This window comes from Anopheles cruzii, chromosome 2 (genome assembly GCF_943734635.1).
Source record: "Anopheles cruzii chromosome 2, idAnoCruzAS_RS32_06, whole genome shotgun sequence".
NCBI classification, from domain to species: domain Eukaryota; kingdom Metazoa; phylum Arthropoda; class Insecta; order Diptera; family Culicidae; genus Anopheles; species Anopheles cruzii.
Window position 1 is genome coordinate 25,866,623 of NC_069144.1, and position 19,660 is coordinate 25,886,282.

Genomic DNA, 19,660 nt, shown 5'->3' on the forward strand with positions numbered 1-19,660 from the left:
GCATCTCCAACCAATCCAATTAATATTAGACACCGTGGGAAATTTACCCAGCTGTCCATGTGCGGCCGAAGCATCACTGAATATTTCAACAGCTTGCGGAATCCATTGCGAGCGAAGGAATTCAATCCCCGAAACCGGATTCGAAACTTATTCGGAATGTGAAACGAATTTGATGTTCGGATGATTGTCAGTTACCCAAAGGTTACCGATTCGTTCCGCATTCTGTAGTTGTCGGGCCACTTTTAGTCCAGAGCAGGACACTAAACTGTTTATTAATAATGCCACGGCACAGAGTCCTTCTTGATTTCCTAGAAAAAGCCCTCACCAGCTTCGTTCCGCTCAACAGGATGCCCCACAAAAGGCGCCACTTTCGAGCGAAGCGGTTGTAAATGTTTTTTTAATTATCCACCGGATGCAACCGGAGCCCGGGTGCGGATGGGTGCGGCGGGGACGGACCCACGGTGCTGGCAAATGACCGTACCACGCCGTGTGCTTACTATTGACTGTCCATTCGAGTGCGGCGCTATTTCGGGACCGAAGGACTCGGGCCCTGCGCTGACGCAATAAGTAATAAGTGTTCGCGTTAGCGAAATTCGTCTTCAAACAAACGGACGGTGGACGAGATTTATTCAATTATTTGTGTTTACATTACGCCACCCTCACGGACCGCCGCTCCGGCCGACGACTCATACTAACCGAGGGAGACGGTTCGGTTTGTTTGCCGAGGGAAAGGATAAAGACAACTGGCCGAAATTGAGTTCCACTCAGGGCGGGTGTGTAATTCGATTCGAACAAGCTCGAAAACCAAACATTCGGCGTGTCCGGGGGTTACGTGCCACCGGAAAACGATCCATCGAGTGTGCATTTAAATGTGTACAAATAGTCACGTTTGTAGCTGTTGGCCCGGCGGCACCGAAAATGCGATACGAAGTGCTTTCGAGACAGTGGGCGATGACAGTTAAACGGATCGCTACTTCAAATAGAAGACGTTGAGAAGAGAAGTGTGCATGGGAAGCTAAGAAACGACCCTATCCTGAAGCTTCTTGAAGAAGTACCGAATGGGCCCCGAACGGAGAGAACGGTACTTTCCACAGGAGCTGGGTTCGCGGGAGATGCAGGATGTAGAATAAACACACAGTTCGCCATTCTTGTGATTGCGCAACAAAATTGGACCGAATCTAAGGGACGTGAGTACTAAATATTGCGCACTCGATGGTCCTTACATTGGCGACAGAAGACAGTTCGACATCCGCAAACATTTGAGCGTAGCAGCAGTGAATCAAAGTTTGCGCAACTCCACGGCGATTCTTCTCTTACCGCGAACCGTTCGTTTAAACACCTTCCCCAGCAGCAAAGTGTGTAATTGGCATTTGTTGGCCAAGGGATGGCCAAGGGATTGAAAATAGTTTTATCGTGCAATTGTTTTCACTCCACAATTACACCATCAACGTCAGAACGTGCCAACCAGCGGTCGGCCACGCACAGCTCTCGGCGTCGTTGGCAGCACAAAAGCTGTCGTTTGTTTTTCGAAAACGTTATCAACATCGAGCAGAGACTGGACTCCACTACACTAGGCCACCCCGAACGAACTGAACTGGGCGCTCCATCCACCCAGCCAGCCTGTGGTGTCTGCCGGTGACACACTTCACTCCACCGGAAACGGTTTCATGGGAGCTTGTGTGTCAATCATGCCGTTAGTTTTCCGCTTCGTCGAATCGCAACCCCGCGTCGATGCGATAGTTCCACAAGATCTGCCCGAGCATAAGGAGCGAGATGATCGTACATGTCGGGCAACGATAACGGTTGTTGGAATTGGAAACCTCATGTCCCGGGGCGAGCTACACACTACGAGCCGCAACCACGAAGGACAGTAATGGTGCTGATGTGTTTGATATGAATTATTTAGATATCGCCCCGAACCGCTGTTTGCGGTCCTTTGTGGGATTGATGTTTGCACTTTCGTGGCATGGTTTCGGCCGGCAGTCGGACCGCTTGTCACCGCTTCGAGCGTAGTGTTTGCGTATGATGAGCCATTATTTTGATGAGTTACTCAACTAAGGAGCACGGATTCACTTCCGTTTTTGGGCATAGTAGAAGGATGGGCGATTTTGAACACTGCCACTGGGCCCTCCTGCGGATTACCTTTGGCGGCCGCCTTGTTCGGCGATGCTCCCTTGCTGCCCGCATTCTTCTGTTGCGGCGCTGGACTGGCCAGCTTGGTGGCTGCCTTCTCCAGGTCCCCTCCTCCAGTGGCCGGAGTTTTATTGCAATCTTCGGCCATCGTTGCTGCTGCTGCTGCTGCTACCACTCACTACTTGTTCAGCCAACGGTCTGAGCGCGGAAGTTTCCCAAAGGAAGGTCGAACAAATCGCGGCTAGGGGAGGATTTTTTCCAAGAACACAAGCACACACACACACACACACACTTAGATGTTGCTGTTGGCTATCGATTTGAGTACAACACTATTTTTCGAACACTCGCCCCAAACACCGACGATGAGTACGATCACCAACGTGCATTAAGGATGCCCACTGTCACGCTACATACGGAGCTGGAAAACATATGCACACTGTTACTCACACTACCTTACCCTGGTCAAGTTTTATTCAAATTTTAAGCACAGTGTGACATGTCCCAATTAGTGCCGCTTTTCATTTTGATCCCACTCTTCACACGTTTCAGAAATAAGAGTCGATGTCGATGGCATCACAATTTCCAGTTTATCAGGTTCAGCAAGCCACTTTGATAACAAACGCACTTGAACTCCGACGAAAAAGTAACCTTCCGCTGAGCCAGCAAACTGTCAGCGGCACGATCACATGTTTCGCACAAACTTTCGCGGTCATCGCGATGTGGCGAACCCGGTCCGATCCGATCGGTCGTCGGTCGACTACGAGCTCTGCCTCGATCCGACGAGCGTTCGTCGGATGAGGTCGCATGCTATAGCAGAAAATGAACTCAAGCAAGTTCGCGAGCATCGTATCGACCATCTTCCCGCGGATCTGACCGGAGACCGGGTAGAGAGTGAACGGAAACGAACCACCCGGGGGCAGATATCGCACATGTGCCGAGGGTTAAACGCCAAACCCGGGCGGCCAGCGTTAAAACGTGACCCCCACCTGTTAATGGCGTGGTGAAGGCCCGCCCAGTGCACAGTGATGGCAATGAGGACAAGTGTTTTATTTTTTCATTAAATTTTTAAATTCGTTTAAGTGATGTAAACATTCAAATTTTACATATAATTGAAACATTTTTCAATCATTTTTTTAGATAAAATTTTAAGAACAATCATTAACAGCGAATCATTAACTGTTGATGTCCGCGGATGTCACTTCACACGCTGTTTAATAGACTGCCACTGCCACTGCTGATATTGAAGAGTGAAGTACAAACAAACTCGAGGTTGTTTGTACTTTACAGATCTGTCGCACACACATTCGAACCTGAGTGACGCCCGAGTACCGAAAACCATCGAAAACAACCTCCACGGCAACGTCAACGTGATTCGCCCGTCCGTCACCAATGCACAATTTGAGAACGGTTAGCAGCGTAGAAGAAAAAAACATACGCTAAAATCATGTTCACTCCCGCGAGTGGTGCTGCGCTGCACAAATCATAAAAATAATTCTCGGTCGACCGGCGACCGGCCGTTTCCCTTCCATGCCCATAAGGTTGCCAAAAAGCCAACCCGCGAGACCCAGCGATGCGTTGAAAAAACTGCGCGGAAAATTGAACTCTGAGCGCGCTAGGAGTAGTTCTTCAATTTCGTTTGACGGTCGGCTTGAGGGAGCTCGTCCGTGAATGTGCTGATGGTGGCACGAAAATTCACGGCACGAGAAAATCCGATTATCAAGATACGGGGGCACACCGAGCGCCGGGCGAGGTCACACCGAAATTCTCGGAGGAATCACCGGAGGTGTGCTGTAAATTTATTGTGTTGCGGATTCGTAGTCCATTTTCCTAACTCAATTTAGTGCGGATTTAGTTTCACTGCAACGCAACCCAACGACGACGCCGATGATGATGATGATGGAAAGGTTTACACATGCCTCTGCCAAAAAACGAGGACAGGCAAATTGAATCATGCCAACAAACACATGCCACGACACCACGGTACCCGCAGATGATCGGCGAGATTTATGACTTCAGGGCCACCGCAATTTCGCAACCGTGATTGGCATTAACATGGCGATCGTGACCGATTGGTGACGCTTGCGAGTTTCGTGTAGCTGCTTTTTGCTTATTAATGTGTTCTCTGTTTAATCGCAACTGGCGAAGCATTCCCTCTCGGTAGAACCGCTTTCGTGTGGACAGCAGGTAGCTCTAGGTCACAACATGCCACATAATGGTTCCGCGGTTCAGCACCAGCGTGGGAAAACTTTGACTAGAACTAATCAGAAAATAACTTCCACGGCACGAGACACAACAAACTTGCTCTCTGGAAACGCCACACAAATCTGGTGCGCTATCGAACGCTATCTGGAGTCAGGTGCGCTATCAAACGATTTTCCACTCCAACAATTTGATCTCGCGCCGACAAAAGTTCACGCGGGGGCCACGATGTAAGTGGGTTGTCGATCGAAAAGGATAAAAGGGGGTCCGTGATAAGACACCCGGCACGTAACCTTCGGCTGTCCTCTGTCAAGCATCTCTCGCACACTGCCAGGCTTTTCACGAGGAACGGCACTTCAGGAACGCGCAACGACACTCGAGTTAATCAAACGGCACCCTTTCCGCGATCTTCGTGGGGATTTCCGATTCGCGAAATTCCCGTGAATCGGAGCCATAATTTTCCATCACGTTAAACAATCGACCGGCGGCTGTGGTGATGTGGTGGTGAAAATTTGGGCGTACGATTAAACCTTAATGAGGGCCACCGCCAAGTAACGGTTACAGCGGCGCCAGTAGCGATACAATTAGCAAACACCGTTTGGAGTGCTTTTCTGGATGTTGAAAGTATGCAAAAAGGCGGCACCGCGATGTCTTCTAAGTAATCAGACTCAGATGAGCCACTGAAAAGCGAACATTAAACTTCACTCACAACAGAACCGCGTTACTCGCGAAAACAGTCGCCCGAAAGCAGCTTAGCACCATTGGGTTTTGATCAAAGACTGCCTTCGGCCGCAGTCGGTCATCGGCAGACGGTCAGCTGTGACAAGTGTTAGCCGTTTCGGTGGGGATGACCATCGATCTTCCGGCGGCGACGACCGCGACACATCACTCGCAGCGGTGAGAAAATGTACGTTCCAACCCAGGCGCACCCAACTAACAATGCTATATGATAATTTCCACACAATTGTACGCGGTGGGCTTGTGCTATCAACGCTAGAATGCATGGCACTGAGAGATGCGTATTGCATTTGATCTAGACATGATTTATCGCCAACCATCCGCGTTAGGTGTAAGAGACCAGCAGGTTATGTTACGTTAATGTTGATCACGATGTTAAGTAAAGACCGTCATAAACCGATGACGGTCACGTGCCGTCCGACAAGTTGGTTAGGGAATGCGCGTACATAAATTTAATTAATTGCTCCGCAATATCTGCCCCGGAAAACGGGCGCCTCCGGCAGAGATTTTTGAAAATGCAACCCAAAAAACAGTTGTTTAATATCTGTTTAATCTTCTCGGTTTTTTTTTTTCGATTGTCCGTTTCGTAGAAGGCACACACACAGTCACAGACAAAGGACCCACAATGCAGTTTCCGGAAAAGCTGAACTCATTAAAACTGGTAAAATTAAAAACCCCGTCGGGCATGAGGCATGACTGCAATCCGGGTGCTGCCAGCTCGGGAATATTAAAATGAAATGAAACAAAAATTGCCCCACAAAAAAAAAACGGCGGTACTTTGGCAACTACATTCTTCGGCGGCAATTGTCAACGGGAAGAAAATTATTTAAACAATAGGGCGGGGGCTAGATGAGAAACAAAAAAGCAATAAAGGACCTCCCGGCCAAGATTCTTTCCCGGCCAAGATGCAGTGCACGGTGACACGGTTTGGCTGAAAATCTGGTTGAATTTAGATTCCAGCGAACGGAGCGCTTGTTTTGGGTTCGAAATGAATTTCCAATTCCCAGTGCCCGTGAAATGTCCATCCCGGGAGCGAACTTTTTTTCTTGCGCCATCGGAAACCGGCCACCGGGCGCTGAGCTGGCAACGAGTATTCGATTGCCAACACGCTGGTGTCGAAGTTTGCCCCTGCAAAGTTTTCTCTGCCCTCTGAACGGGCAGCGAGGCGAAAAGGAAAACTTTGCCCGGGGCCGGCTTTTGTTAGACACCAAACACCAAGGCCCAAGACCGCGGATTACGCGCTTGGGAAGCGCGTTTTGGAGGTGCGCCTTGGACACTACACCCCGGGTCGTTGTTAGAGACGCGTCGAGGGGAACATCATCTTCAGGTTACAGGGCCACCGTGGGTGTAATTAAATTAATTCCTTCTAGGAATAATCGTTCCCGCTGCGGGCGGAGTAGAGCCTTCAATTTTTGACCCCTCCACGTCCGGAATTCTGATGAACAACAGCCGCATGTATGTGCGCGCGCTGAACTGAGCTACCTCAAGTAACTAGCGAGCCGGCCAAGAAAGAAATTGCGCCTGAATCGCGATCCTGTGAAAGAGTTTCTCTGCCATTGACGGGCAGCGGGGCCCTCACGCCAAGTCTCTCGTTTAATGACCAGCCTCTTGTTAGTTCCTTCGCTCGCTTGGCTAAACAAGGCACCGGCGGCCACTAGAACTGCCGGCGCCCTCGTCGGTGTGCTGAAAAGCTGGCAGAAATAAAAGTTTCTTAATTGGTCCCGACAAACACGGGCTCCGGAAGCGCCCACCACCCGGCTCCGTGCCGCCATTATTAGTTGATAAGGGCGGCGTAACACTGACCAGTGAAGTTTACCCGGCGCCACGCCTCACCAAGTTCTTGGGCACCAAGTTGGGCACCTCATCTTTTCGTCCTTTTTCCCCCCCACCGAGGCTAGCTAGCTCCAATTGTCTCGCAGGCTGTGGAAGTCGTCGAGTAACGTGCCGCGTACGGATGAGAATTTCTTTACCGGCACGGACGCGGCGGCGATTAATTTCGTTTTATAGCGGATAGTTTGGAGGTTTGGGAAATTATCCTCCATTATGATGATGGCACCATAAAGTAGGCAGCCCGCCGCAGTAAAAGAAGTAATGGCCCACGTCCGGAACATCACGGAGGTCGTGTAGCTCCTTGCGGTTTCCGGAAGTTTTGTTTGCATATTTGTGAAGCGCTACACATTTGACGTGAACTGTCGAAGAACCTGAATGGACGGAGCTGAATTTTCGGAAATTCGGAACGCACCATCGCATCCCTTTTTTGGGATTCGCTTTTCATGGAACAACCTATGGCCAGCGTTGCTGCTCAAGCAAACTGGCTGGACATCAGCATCGGCAGAACCGGGGCACGTCAATATCTCGCAACGGACAGGGCATGTAAGAGCTCTGCTTAACTTCCGCATGGCCGCTGCTGACCAAATTCATTATACAAATGGCGTGGCTTGGCCTGGTTCGCATCGGTCGCGGTTTTCGAACTAATCGGATTGCCCGACCTGTTATAGCCATCACTCTATCGGGCCCTCTCAGCACAGCCTCGGTCAGCTGTGTGGTCCGGGTATCAAAGGCGGGAAACCCCAGCAAAGGCAATTGGCGGTAAGTACGGCACAATGTCACCGGCTGTCAATTAATGGCCGACGACGACCCAGGCGAAACCCGGTGTGCTGGCAGCAATAGAATGCGCTCCAGCCGCTGGACTCCAGAGGCATACGAGCAACCATTACGCAATGGACCCATCCCGTCCCGTCCCTTTCACCTCAGTCGACCTCGAATCCCGAATCCCTGCCACGAGCTGACCTAGGCCAGGGTGTCTGGTTGGGCGCATTGTTTGTGGACCGGGCTGTAGAAGTTATGAGCTGCGAGCCGTGTCCTACACGGCAGCTAGCAAGCCTAGCTCGCCAGCGAAACCACCGGAATTCTGGCCAAAGCCGGAAGCGCGGACGGTGGCGGAGGTCTCGGTGCACGTGTTCGGTGAACCAGGCGGGCCGGAAGCTCCCGAGCGCGCGGGGTGGGATTATCGTGGCCGGTGGACAGATTGTGCAACGACCCAGTTTTCAAGGCCGGGTGCTGATGGTGCCACGAACACATTCACAAACGGAATCGTACGCTAATCGTAGGCCCGGTTGCACCCAGATCCTTCGCTCGCCACATGGCGCTCGAACTCGAGCGTCAGTGGAATCCTCAAGGTTCATTTGGGCGCTACCACAGGGTGAGCATATAATTTGTAATAATATCTCTACGGCCAACCAATAAACGAGGGCCGTAATCCTTTCGTGCTGCTCTAAACAGGGATAGCGCAGCAAGAACATCGTCGCTTGCTCGTCGTCCGACAATCTGACTCCGAGTCCGACATCTACAGCTGCTGTGCAATGATAATTGTGGAAAATTTTATATAAAAATCAAACACACTAATCGCTAGATGATTCAAGAGGGGCATCGAAGCCCCTTCCAGGGCGAACGAAACGTTTTTAAGTTTTCGCTCCGCCAACGACGACAATGACTGGCTAATGGATAACACGACATAGTAACGACTGCCCGATAAGAGCTTTACCAGGTACCGTCCCATTTATGGCCACCACAAAACGGAGAAGAGCCAATCAAGTGCGTGACTCGTCGTTTAAGGAGTAACATTTCATTTGCTCAACGACGAAAAACAAAAAACTCATTCCCTGGCGGATCCCGGGCGGGCTGGTGGGTGTTGTTCTGAGTTCCAGAGGGACACACACACACGGACACACAGGCACACAGGACAAATGGAAAACTACATCAGAGACATTTAATTTTTCCGCCCCACAATCAATCTCCGCTCGTCTCGCGGTGGTGATTATGTAAATCGATGGCATTGTGGACCACCACAGGGCTGAAAATGCTGCTTTCCCGCCGAAGTAGCCCGTCCGTAAAAAGGGGCAAAAACGGCGGCAACTCCTCTAAATCTAAAGCTAGACGCAGCTCATAGTTCAAAGGCCCGCTATCATCCGCTTAATCTGCCGACGTCGACGAGTGTCAGCGGGAGCCGAAGGAAAAACAATGTATTGATGGTTGTCTTTCCCATTCACGCGCTTTCCACCGTTTTGGTTTTTTTGCTTTTCGATTGTTCAAAATTTTCGCGCCAGTTTGCCGGGTCCGGTTGAAAGGGAAAAATCGACATCCAGGATCTTGGACGGAGCGCCCGAGGTCCGAGAAACGGTCCCCGGCCCGGCCCGGTGGGGTTATTTTATTTTTGGATCACGTTCAAAACCGATTTTCCACCGGCCACGACCTTTTCGCCGGACGGCAGGAGTATCCATTTTGTTTTCCCAGCTGCAGAGCAGAAACCCGGCCAGAAAAAATACTGCGGACAGCTGGACGGTCGGGCCCGCCACCTTCTCGGGCCCCGAATCCACGGGTTCGGCCGTGATGAGAGAAATTGCCATCCGGTCCGTAGGCCCACCTCCAACCGATGTGAGGAAAATGATCATTCGCCAAATTCGATTAAATTGGTCGATGCGTCCACCGTCGGCGCTCTGCAGATGCGGACACAGGCCGATGCAGAGGGTGCGAAATTTGGCCGGATGCGTGTGCATCTGTGTGTGTGTTTATTCGGGATTCGACTCCAACTCTAAATCCGGGCGCCGTTTGGGAAAAACGGAACCAAAAACGGCGAACAGCGTCCGTCCGTTGGGAAAAAATCAACTTCTAATCAACGGAGACGGGTCTTGAAGTTTTCCACAAGTGAACTTGAAGAAGTGAACTAAGCCTAGCGACCAAAGCGTAGCGAACCAAACGTTCCAACACCCCAGCTTGCGTCTGTCGGAGACAGTGCTGCTGCTGTCGGAACTTGTCAAAAAGTTGTCAAAAAAATGTCAAATCGAACCCGGAATTGGCCCAGAAAGTGGTGCAGAAAGTGGACCGAAACCGGGCATCCATCTCGACGACGACGACGACTACGACTACAGAAAACGACGTCGACGACGACGACGTGTAGTATGCAAATGTTTCTGGGTCACTTTCCCGACGGTCCGAGATCCGGTTTTTTCCGCATTCGCACTAATGGCGCCCACTTTGCTTCTTCCGCGTTTCGGAGCGCATGTGGAGCAAAAAAGAGGAACGGACCAGTAAAACGGCACATGCCGGTGGAGAGATGGCCACCGCGAGCGGGGTTCAGTTTATGTCCGGGGAGGGAAAACTCTGGAAAAACCCGGAAGCCTGCCCGGAATGGGTCGGTCAGTGGCTGGTAAGTTCGGAGACTGGCGCCAATAATTGGCGTCTCGCGCCCTGGTCTGTGATGAGTAATCAGGAAGATGATAGAGGCCTTTGGACGCATCACGTCTCGGGGTTCAGAGTAAGTATGGTGTCCCGGCGGGCGCGTGCAGCAGCAACGGACCGAAAGCCGACGGACGCAGAAACCGGGTGCTATGATACATGGTGCCTTGGCCGGTGATGAACCCGAGCTGTCACGATGCTGAAGCGTGACGGATATCGCGGAAAGTATCACTTTCCAGCAAAAAAAACGAAGGGGCGAACTCAGGGGGCCACGCACACAACCGTTCGGAGGGCGAAGGAGACGACATGTCGCTAGATTGGGCTGATGATTGTGTGATCGCGAAAATTGAAATTCAAATCAAATTTTCTGGGGCCATCTTGGGCCGTGCTTTAGAAGCTCAAGGGCTGCCACGTGCGCTTGATAGTTCAGGTGGGTTGCGACCTCAAGGAACATTTCTGACGCGGGCTCACGCTGCAAATGGAACACCGTCGATCACCGCCCGGCCCAACGCGATGACAGGAAACTCGATTGCCGTCTGCAATCAAACGCCTCTGGCCAACTCTGGCGGGCTGTGGTCTGGGTTGTCTTCGCCCTCTGCCACTCCCCCTCCCACCCATCCAACCGGTTTCGAGGTAATAAAAATAAAAATGATGTCGTCATCTTTGGCACCGCGGGCCGCGAGACCCCAGGACGGCTGATAAAATATTGAAGCGGTAATTGGATTGCAGCCGGAGCGTAACGTCGGCCGCGTCGTTTTGATAGAATTTCACCAGCAGCCGGATTCTGGTCACACCGAAAGTTGCCGATTGGGGCACACGCGTGACAAAGTTGCGCAAAGCACGGCTACCGGGACGGGACGGGATCACAGAAATCGGCGTGTCAAAATGCTAACAAATTAAGGGGAGCCAACGCTAAATTATGATCTATCTCGCTTTGCGGTACGCAATGTCTGTGATGCCCGGCGATGAGATACTGCGTCCGGTGCGCCCTCTGGCTGGGTCCGTGTGGGAGAGACCAGAATAATCGGGTTTACAGCGACGGTAATGAAAAAGTTAGCGCTCCTCGTGTGGTTCCGTCAATCCACCGTAAATGATTTAAAAAGTTTCCAAATCCCTTTCGGAAACTCCTAGGTTCCGGCGAATGATCATCCGGGCGGTGAAGTCTGTACCCCGAAAGTGGCATTCTTCTAAAAGGACCTCTCTCTCTCTCTCTCTCTCTCTCTCTCTCTCTCTTGTGGGGTCTGGTGCCGGCAAACACCTCCACTTATCGTGCGCCACTGATTGCGCAACGTAGGGTGTGTCTGGGCGAATGCGGCCCCTAGATTCCGCTCAGAACGCTCGCTAAATGGATCCTAGTTGTCGACGGCGTTCGGCATAAAGACACTCCTTGAGGTTGGGCGGTGTAGATTACAGGGCAAACACACCGAGCAACGATTTCATTTGCCCGAGGTGATTTCATCGAAGCATTTTTCTGCTGACAGCTGTCAAAATTAGTAGCTCGGGAATGGCTTGCCATAGAGAAAGACAGGTGAGCTAGTGCGCGACCCGTTACGTGCGTTACGGTACCACGGAGAGCACCGGGGGGGCGGCCTGGTTGTTTACTTTACTCGGCGAACGGCACAGGCTCAGGCAAAGAACCCGGGAAATCGGTTGGGGTAGCCACCGCGGAGACGAGGTTCCGGGTCAGAGCTCACTAGCTGCCGAAAGCACAGGCGTTTTCGGTCCAGCGGAAAAAGAAAGGAGCTTTCCATATAACGCGTGGTGTGTTGGTGCGCAGATTCGGTGTTGTCGGGTCAGGTCGGGACATCCACGCGGGAGAGCGTGCGATTGTGAGTGAGTGAGTTCGTTCGCCGGGCTCCGCTCAGTGCTCAGAGCCGAGTGGACTTGGGGGGGGGGTGACCGCGGGGACTGCCCGACACGACGATAAGTCACGACGGAGAGCCCGGGAGGCCATAGAACTTTATGGTATTTGTGTGCTCCTATTACTGGAGCGAACGGAGCGATGAGAAAATGAATGGTAATGCTGCGGGAGCCACAACACGGATGGCCTGAATCCTGTGGCACAGGAACAGGAACGAAATTTGTAGTCCATCTAATCTATTGCCCTGTCACAAGTTCGGCCACTCGCCAGCCGTTCCCTCGCTGGGGGAGTGTTATTGCCGTGCCGTGCCCAATTTAGTGTCAGTTATTTTTCCTGTGTCACAAACACACTGACACACGGCCACGGCACAGATACACTCGCTCTTGCTCTCCATTATTTCCTTCTCGAACGACCGTCAGCTGTAACTGTCATCATCGCGCTTCAGCATCTTCAGCTTTTCTGGGTAGGGCCCTGTCACGGTTTCTCACTCCTTACGGGTTCCATTTCCTTGCACTTAAGTAGCACATTTGCGACCGGACAGCACCAACCACCCCTTCAATGTCACACACGCACACACAGCCCGGGATCACTTCACTGGCCTGGCGGGGACCAACTACGGGCAAATGTTTCCAAAACAAGGCCAAGCAAAATCGTTACACCATCACGATATCTGTCAACGGCCCGCCACTAGCAAAGCGAAGATGTGGAGTTCCAGAGCTACTTAGTGAGCGTTACGACACAGGCGCTGCTTGACAGTTTGCACCACTACATCACCTCACGGAATTGCGTATATTGCGTTTTCATGTTTACCACCAAAGTGGGAATATTGATGGCGACGCTGCTCGGTTGGGCTGAGTGTTTGTGTTTCTGGTACACGGTTCGCACGGTTCCGGATCACTGTTGTTTGCTCACAATGGAAAACCAGAAGCATTCGTCACATGGTATGTGGGTTCAACGGCAAAAAACAGGACACACACAATCCGGGCCTCGGATTCCCGGATGAAGTACACACCTTCCACACGTTCCACTAACGCACGCACGCACCGCCACCGGACACAGCCACCGCCGCCGTATCCGAGAGACCCCGAAACGAGCCTAGCAGAAACGAGGCCCACTGAGAGCACAGCACAGCCGGATTGCGGACAGCCCTCCGTTGGTGACGTCAGTGCTCGAACTGAGCAGATCCGGACTGATGCGGTTCGTCAGAAGCCTACCAGCCGACAGAGCAGAGGGCAAAGACTAGCACAACACCGCCGACTACTCGGCAGCAGGCTCCGGTCCGGGCGGGCACAGCATCCGCGCGGTGCACACGATGAGCAACGTGAGCGCCCTGGCCGACTAGGACAACAAAAGGAACCGTGCGACCAGCCTGCTGCATAGAGCGAGAGATAGGTCGTGCCACGGGTCAGAGCGAAAGCAAAGATCGCATCGAGAGGGGGACAGAGAGTGAGTGTGCGAAAGGATGTGGATCCCAGATATCGGAAGGCGTTCCATTTTCCGACCTGTTCCGCTCCGGATCACGGTGGCATCCCACCATCACGAGCGGCCACGATGCCGCTTCGGGCGTGTGTGTGCTGCCTGGGGATCGACGGCAGCGAAGGCAACATCCGCTGCGCCATGTGGCGTGTGCTTGCGCGGTCGCTGCCGAGCGCACCGAAAGGACACACAATCTCTCCGGCCCCGCAGTAGCCCCTTTTCACCGAGCGGCGCACAAGGAACCCCGTGGATGTGGAAAATGTGGGTCCTTTTCACATCTGCCGTCGGTTAAAGGCTCCCGTAGGGTGGACAGGGCACTCAATCGACCAGGCCACCCCAAGGAGGATGTCGATGCCGATCTCACTACCCTGTGCGGAACAACGATGGATCGGTATCGGTTCACCATGATGTGTGCCTCGCTCGCGGCGAAATCTTTCGGGCTGCAGACTCGCCGGAGAGTGACGGGACAGCCTTACAGGATGGCAGCCTGGTACGGAAAATGCGAACAACTTTGCAAGCTTTCAGCGGCAGCGCTGGGAACGCTGTATCTCGGTTTGCGGACCGGGACCTTCTATCCATCGAGTCGAGCAAAATTAAATGCTTATCAGCCTTTCGTTTTCGAGCTCTCTTGCTCTTTTTATTTACCCAACATATTTAATCGCTCAAAATACGTTTAATGTTCTATTAAAGGACTATCTCGATGTTGATCGTGTAAAGTAAAATATGCATTCCCGTTCCCGTATTAGTTGGTAGATTAAATTTCTGCCACTTTTATCCGCATAGTTCGCATCCGTTGCCTAAGCTCTAGCCGTAAGCATCGTTCGCGGATGCTGCACAACAACATTCCCAGGTTGGGTGGCGCTGTCATTCCGCTTTCAGCACGCGTCCGCAGGAAAGCCATAAAAAATAAGGTCAAACACTCACTCACGCACACCAAGAGAGTGGTTGAGAGGACACTGTCAATGCTCCCAGCCGACGGCTGCTGCTGCTGCTGGTGAAAGCCTGTTATTTTCCCCAGGCCAAGTTCCCGGAATCGCTCACGCTCTCCGAAACTTGTACATAGGCAAGAGAACGAGAGAGAGAGAGAGAGAGGCGGTTCCCCTGACGACGCTCGAAGGAGGCAACCCGAACAATGTGCACGTTCGGCTGCTGCAGGGGAACCTGGGACAAGCTTTGGTTCTAAATAGTTTGGGTCGTCCGCCTCACGAACAAACGAATGGATCCATTTTGAATCCCCCCATTTCGGGAAGGGGGGCACTCCAAAGCACAGGAAACCAGGTCCAGGATTGAAGGTCATCGTTGCAAAGCATGGTTTTTATTTTTGCTGTTCGCCGATCGTGGAGATAATAGCGTTGTTGAACCGATGAAGGAAGCACGTTCCGTGTGTCGCCTGCAGGGGCTGTCAAGGGCCAAACGGGCTCTTATGTGTCACCACGCTCTTGACTGTCACCTTGAGGTTGGCCGAAGGTGCTAAAATAGGCAATTCAGATCCTTGGCGGGTGCACACGGGGGCATAATGTGTCGGTAACCTATTTTCTGCAGCGCATTTTCTTTTCAGCCAGCCAGCCACCGTTGCCGTAAGTAAGTGGACCGATTGGTCCTCAGCAGCCATTCATCGAAAGGTGCACGCTTAGGGCCCTAGGAATCCTTGCGTATACTCCTTTGCGGATCCTTTGCAGATGATCCAGATAAAACAATAAACAAGGATCAAGCGCCGATGAGAGTCGAGCTTAGCGGGGATTCCGCGGCAACCGCTAAGCGCTGCTAACCCGAACCCGGCCACGGAAGCATGGATTGTAGGTGCCATGTGCCTTCACCGACCAACGGCAGCTCGTGTGAGCGTCTGAAGTGCACCAACAGTGCGCAGGTCCGCACCAGACAGGGGCAACAGCACACGAGCCCGAGAGCACGGTCACGGTAGAATACGTTACCGAGCCCCAACGAGTGCCACCGCCGAGCGTTGCTGGAAAGTGGAACACCGTGTGGCTGCCCAGGAGGATTGCTGTTGAGCAAGGTCCTCCCGAAGGTGCCACTCTCTCTCTCTTTCTTTTCTTTCGACTTTCGAGAGCTTTTCTTTCGACGAATCGTCCACTCTTGCGATACACAACGTTTGAGCGGAGCGGGGACGAGAAAGAAATAGAGATATATGACGAGAGAGGGAGAGATAAAGCAAAACGATTCACAAGAACAGCGTGTGGTGGGTAAGGTCGTCGACTGGCGCGCTGACCGTCGACCGTCGGCTGATGAACTTGAGAATGAATCTTTAAGGACGGCGGGGGCAATAGGCGATAAATCTTGCACCGGAGCCCCGTGCCGATAACGGCCGACACGGTGTCAAGGGAATGAACCGGAAAGATTGGATTCACGATCGGTCACGCAACGGAAAAATAAGGCTCACAACAGTGGAGTGTCCTTTTACTCGTGCACCAACAATCAATCTTTCAGGCATCTTTTCACAAAGTTCCATCCATGAGCCGAATTTTTAATTGCTTTATGAAATGTATTATTAACTTTTAGTAATACGGCAAAGTCATCTTCTTATCGATTATAGTACGATGGCATTTAAAACGGTAAGAAAATGTACGCGAAAACGGGAAATAGAGACGCAAACCACGACATTCTCGTAAATTAATTGTCCAACCCCTTGGGGAAATGAACTCATTTCGTGCCGTGTCCAACGTCTCCGAATAATGTTTCCCATTTAACCTTTAAGTAAAAGGACTGACCCGTTCGGTCAGGTCCGGTGGAGGCGCCTGGTGCTCGACAAAGCCAGAGCTGGTGATATGCTCACCGGTAGGCACCGGAGGTGTCGGTAGCCATTCCACATCACTGACACCACAGTTCTTCGCGTAAGATGGTGCCGAGTATGCGTGCCGGGAGAAGGCCATACGATTTTTCTCCCGCACTTCGCACCTTTCCGTCGCACCCTCCGTGAATAAAGGAAATAGAGGCAGGCAGGTAATGAAGGTCCGGAGACCCGGAGGCTAAACTCTTGGAGCGGGTCGCAACCAACTATCAACACGCCCCGGCCTGGCCCAACCTGGCAGGGACGAGTAATTGAGGGCGAGCCCTCGAAACGGCGGAAGAAGTAATGAAGCACCAGAGCTATCCACAGGCACCGTTGGGGGCCTTTCGTTGTACTAACGATCTTAAATGAGGCCAAGCGGAGTGCTTTATTGTGCCGCCCGGCTCGGTGGTTCATCTCTTTAGCCAACGCTAAAGTCATCTTCGTCGATGGCGTCGCCGCGAGTGAACGGATAATGTAACTCCGGAATACGGTAAGAAATGACCCAGTAACAGTTTCCGTCGCAGGTCGTACCTGCCTCGGAGGGTGTAAGTTACATTCAGCGCCGATATGTCGTCGTTAGCTTTCGTAATGAACTCACAGGAAGACAATACTTTTGCCATTCGATTCCCGGGGTTTTCTGTGGGAATTAGGAACGGAAAGGTGTTCAAGGCTAGTAATTCACCTACCCCAGAAATGATAGCTTCAACAAATCAAATACCGGAACTAGAGAACGTTTAATTAATGTTTACTCGGTATTTTTCAATAATTTTTTAGAACATGAACCTGTCTATCGCTTAGATCTCTTATTATCTCTGAACGATATTACAGTTGACCAAAGTGGCATTTAGAGAGCATTAAAGTTTACCTTAAAAAGTAAGATAATGTTAAAAAAGAACATGGATGAAATTTGGCTCTTTCCGTACGCATTTTATAAGACTTTCGTTTAGCATGCCCGCAGCCCCAGGCTCACCGGATTTGAGGGATTAGTTACGGAACGGGCTTTAAACCGGAATCGCCGCCAGGAGGTTCTCCGGTTCACCATGCGGGACGTAAAGTCCTCGTCCCACATGTGCCACCACGGTTGCCGGTGCCGCATGCTGTGTACTGTACCGGTTCAGTAGCAGCATGCGTCTCCAGATTACAGCGGCTTAGCCTGCGGGATGAGCCACAAACTTTGCTGGCAAACGAGATAGCGTGAGCGGGTAACATACGGAACCATAAAACTGACAATTGGTGAATCGTACCGAAGTCAAACCGAAAAAAAAACTTAATTCCTCGTTCGGTCACCACGCGCGCTCCGGGGCTGACATTCTAAGCTACAGCGCACATTCAACGCCGTTTGTTGATCGGAAGCCGTATGTCATCGAGTACCCGACACGTAAAACTTGCCGTGAAGTGTTCGACCGACCGTTCCGAAGCAAGCGCAAATTATGAGCCGTTGGCTTCTGCGACAAACGGACAATTTTAAGCTCGGCCAGAGCCCGGGCTGGTGGTTTTTATGATTTATTTTTTCCGCCCATCATCCGGTCCGGTTTCGGACTCGGACACAGTTTGCCACATCGTCTCGTGGTTGGATGTAAGCCCTGAGATTTCACCACAGAAGCCGCCCGTTTGCACGAATGGCTGAGTGCAATTATGCAGATAATGGACCTGCTGCACAACTCGGGGGGTGACTGTCGGATGACTGGCGTGGTTTTCCGGTATGTGCCGGACAGAACATGGACAGAGGACCCGTTCCGGGTGTAAGCAGCTACGCAACACTGAACTAATGCTACGACGTTCTTCATTCCACAGACAATTTCTAATCCTCGGTTGCTACATTTGGGCGGGGGAATCGGGCAAAATTTTATTCCGTGGACAGACCTCTCGGTAGACTCGGGTTTATGAGGTGCCATTTCGCCAAACCATTGAGTGTGCGAAAAACGGCCACACCGGTGAAGGAAAGTGCAAACAGAAGCCAGATAAAGTTGATGAACACCGTTCGGGTGGAAAGGGAATTATGAAATATTTGCTCTCATAACTCTCCGTAGTCCGTCCGGCCCGGTGAATCGTCATCTCCAGTTTCGCGCATTAATCTACTTACCGGCATCAGAAACGGTTCCCAACTGCCGGGTGGGTGCTTACCTGCAAGAAGAAGGCAGAGAGAAAGAACATTCCGTTAAAAATAGCTAATTTACATCACTACACTTCACCGGAGGGCCCAAGCAAGACAAATCTACAAAACACGTACGACGCCGGTTTCCTCTGGGGGGCGCTGAGGTGATTACAGTTGTCCTTTTCTCGTGGGAAACTCGCATGTGAAATCCGCAAACGAGAAAAGGGGGGGGCGAAATCCGTTCCGGGTCTATGAAAGGAGCACAAAATGCTAATAAGGAAATGCTCGTCCTACGGAGAGTGTCTGTACGAGACGACGAATATTTTCTCGGTGGAACGCTTAAACGTTTAAAGAACGTTCACCGCAACGGTGAAGCTTTAAGCATCCGTTTTGGGAGGTTTTCGTATAAATTTGCAAGGAAGCGTCATGCGAGAAGTTCTCCAAGTTGTCCTGGAATTGTTCAACAAAGTGTTAGGGCTTTAGGGCTAGAATTATTTACTCAATTCAATCCCAAACTGTTTCCAAATTCAAATAATTGCAACACGAAATCTCGCTTTCGCCAATACAATCATTGTCAAAGCGATAGTAAATGAGTAACCGGCAAGGTAACGAAGCAAACCAGGAGTCAAAGGGTCCCTTTTTTCGTGGTTTGCTCGACACAAACAAGGGTCCGCACGTGATCCGGAATCGCGCTGCTGCTGACAGCTCGATTACGGCGACGCCATTGGCTTTCGATCAGCCCAGGAATCATGCCAGGATTCGTTCGCACTCACACATATGCGCACGCGACCAGGATGCAAAAGGTGTAAGCGATCGTTGCAAAAAATTCAATCAATCTCACACGGTACGGTACGTGCCCAAGCTGGCATAAAACGATGGCGCTGGCTAGCGGGCAGGATGGACAAAAAGGTTACGGTTTTGTGAATTCCGGACAGCACCGCTGTTCTGTGAAAGGTCACTTCCGCTCCCCAAACAATTTCCGATAGAGAGAGAGAAAGAGAGAGAGACAAATGGTCGCATAACAACATTACTGGCGAAAGGTGGACCGCTTAAACGAAGCGTCTAATGAACGGCTGTGGCCAGTGGTAAAAAAACCTGAATCACACACACGCACACATGGAGGGAAGTTCACTAA

The 19,660-nt window shown here is 51.6% G+C and overlaps 1 protein-coding gene across 2 annotated transcripts in view; it reads right to left on the minus strand.

The window, feature by feature from the left end:
* The window catches only part of LOC128268311 (solute carrier family 12 member 4), a 92,078-nt gene that overhangs the window by 46,582 nt on the left and 25,836 nt on the right, over nucleotides 1-19,660 (minus strand). Inside the window, exon 1 of one of the 2 annotated variants that reach the window (XM_053005365.1) lies at nucleotides 2,143-2,418. The exons of the other annotated variant lie outside the window; for it this stretch is intronic. Coding sequence (XP_052861325.1) covers nucleotides 2,143-2,281 — 139 coding nt within the window. The 5' untranslated portion in view covers nucleotides 2,282-2,418. Of the gene's footprint in view, nucleotides 1-2,142; nucleotides 2,419-19,660 lie in introns of those variants that run through there. 2 annotated transcript variants of the gene reach the window in all.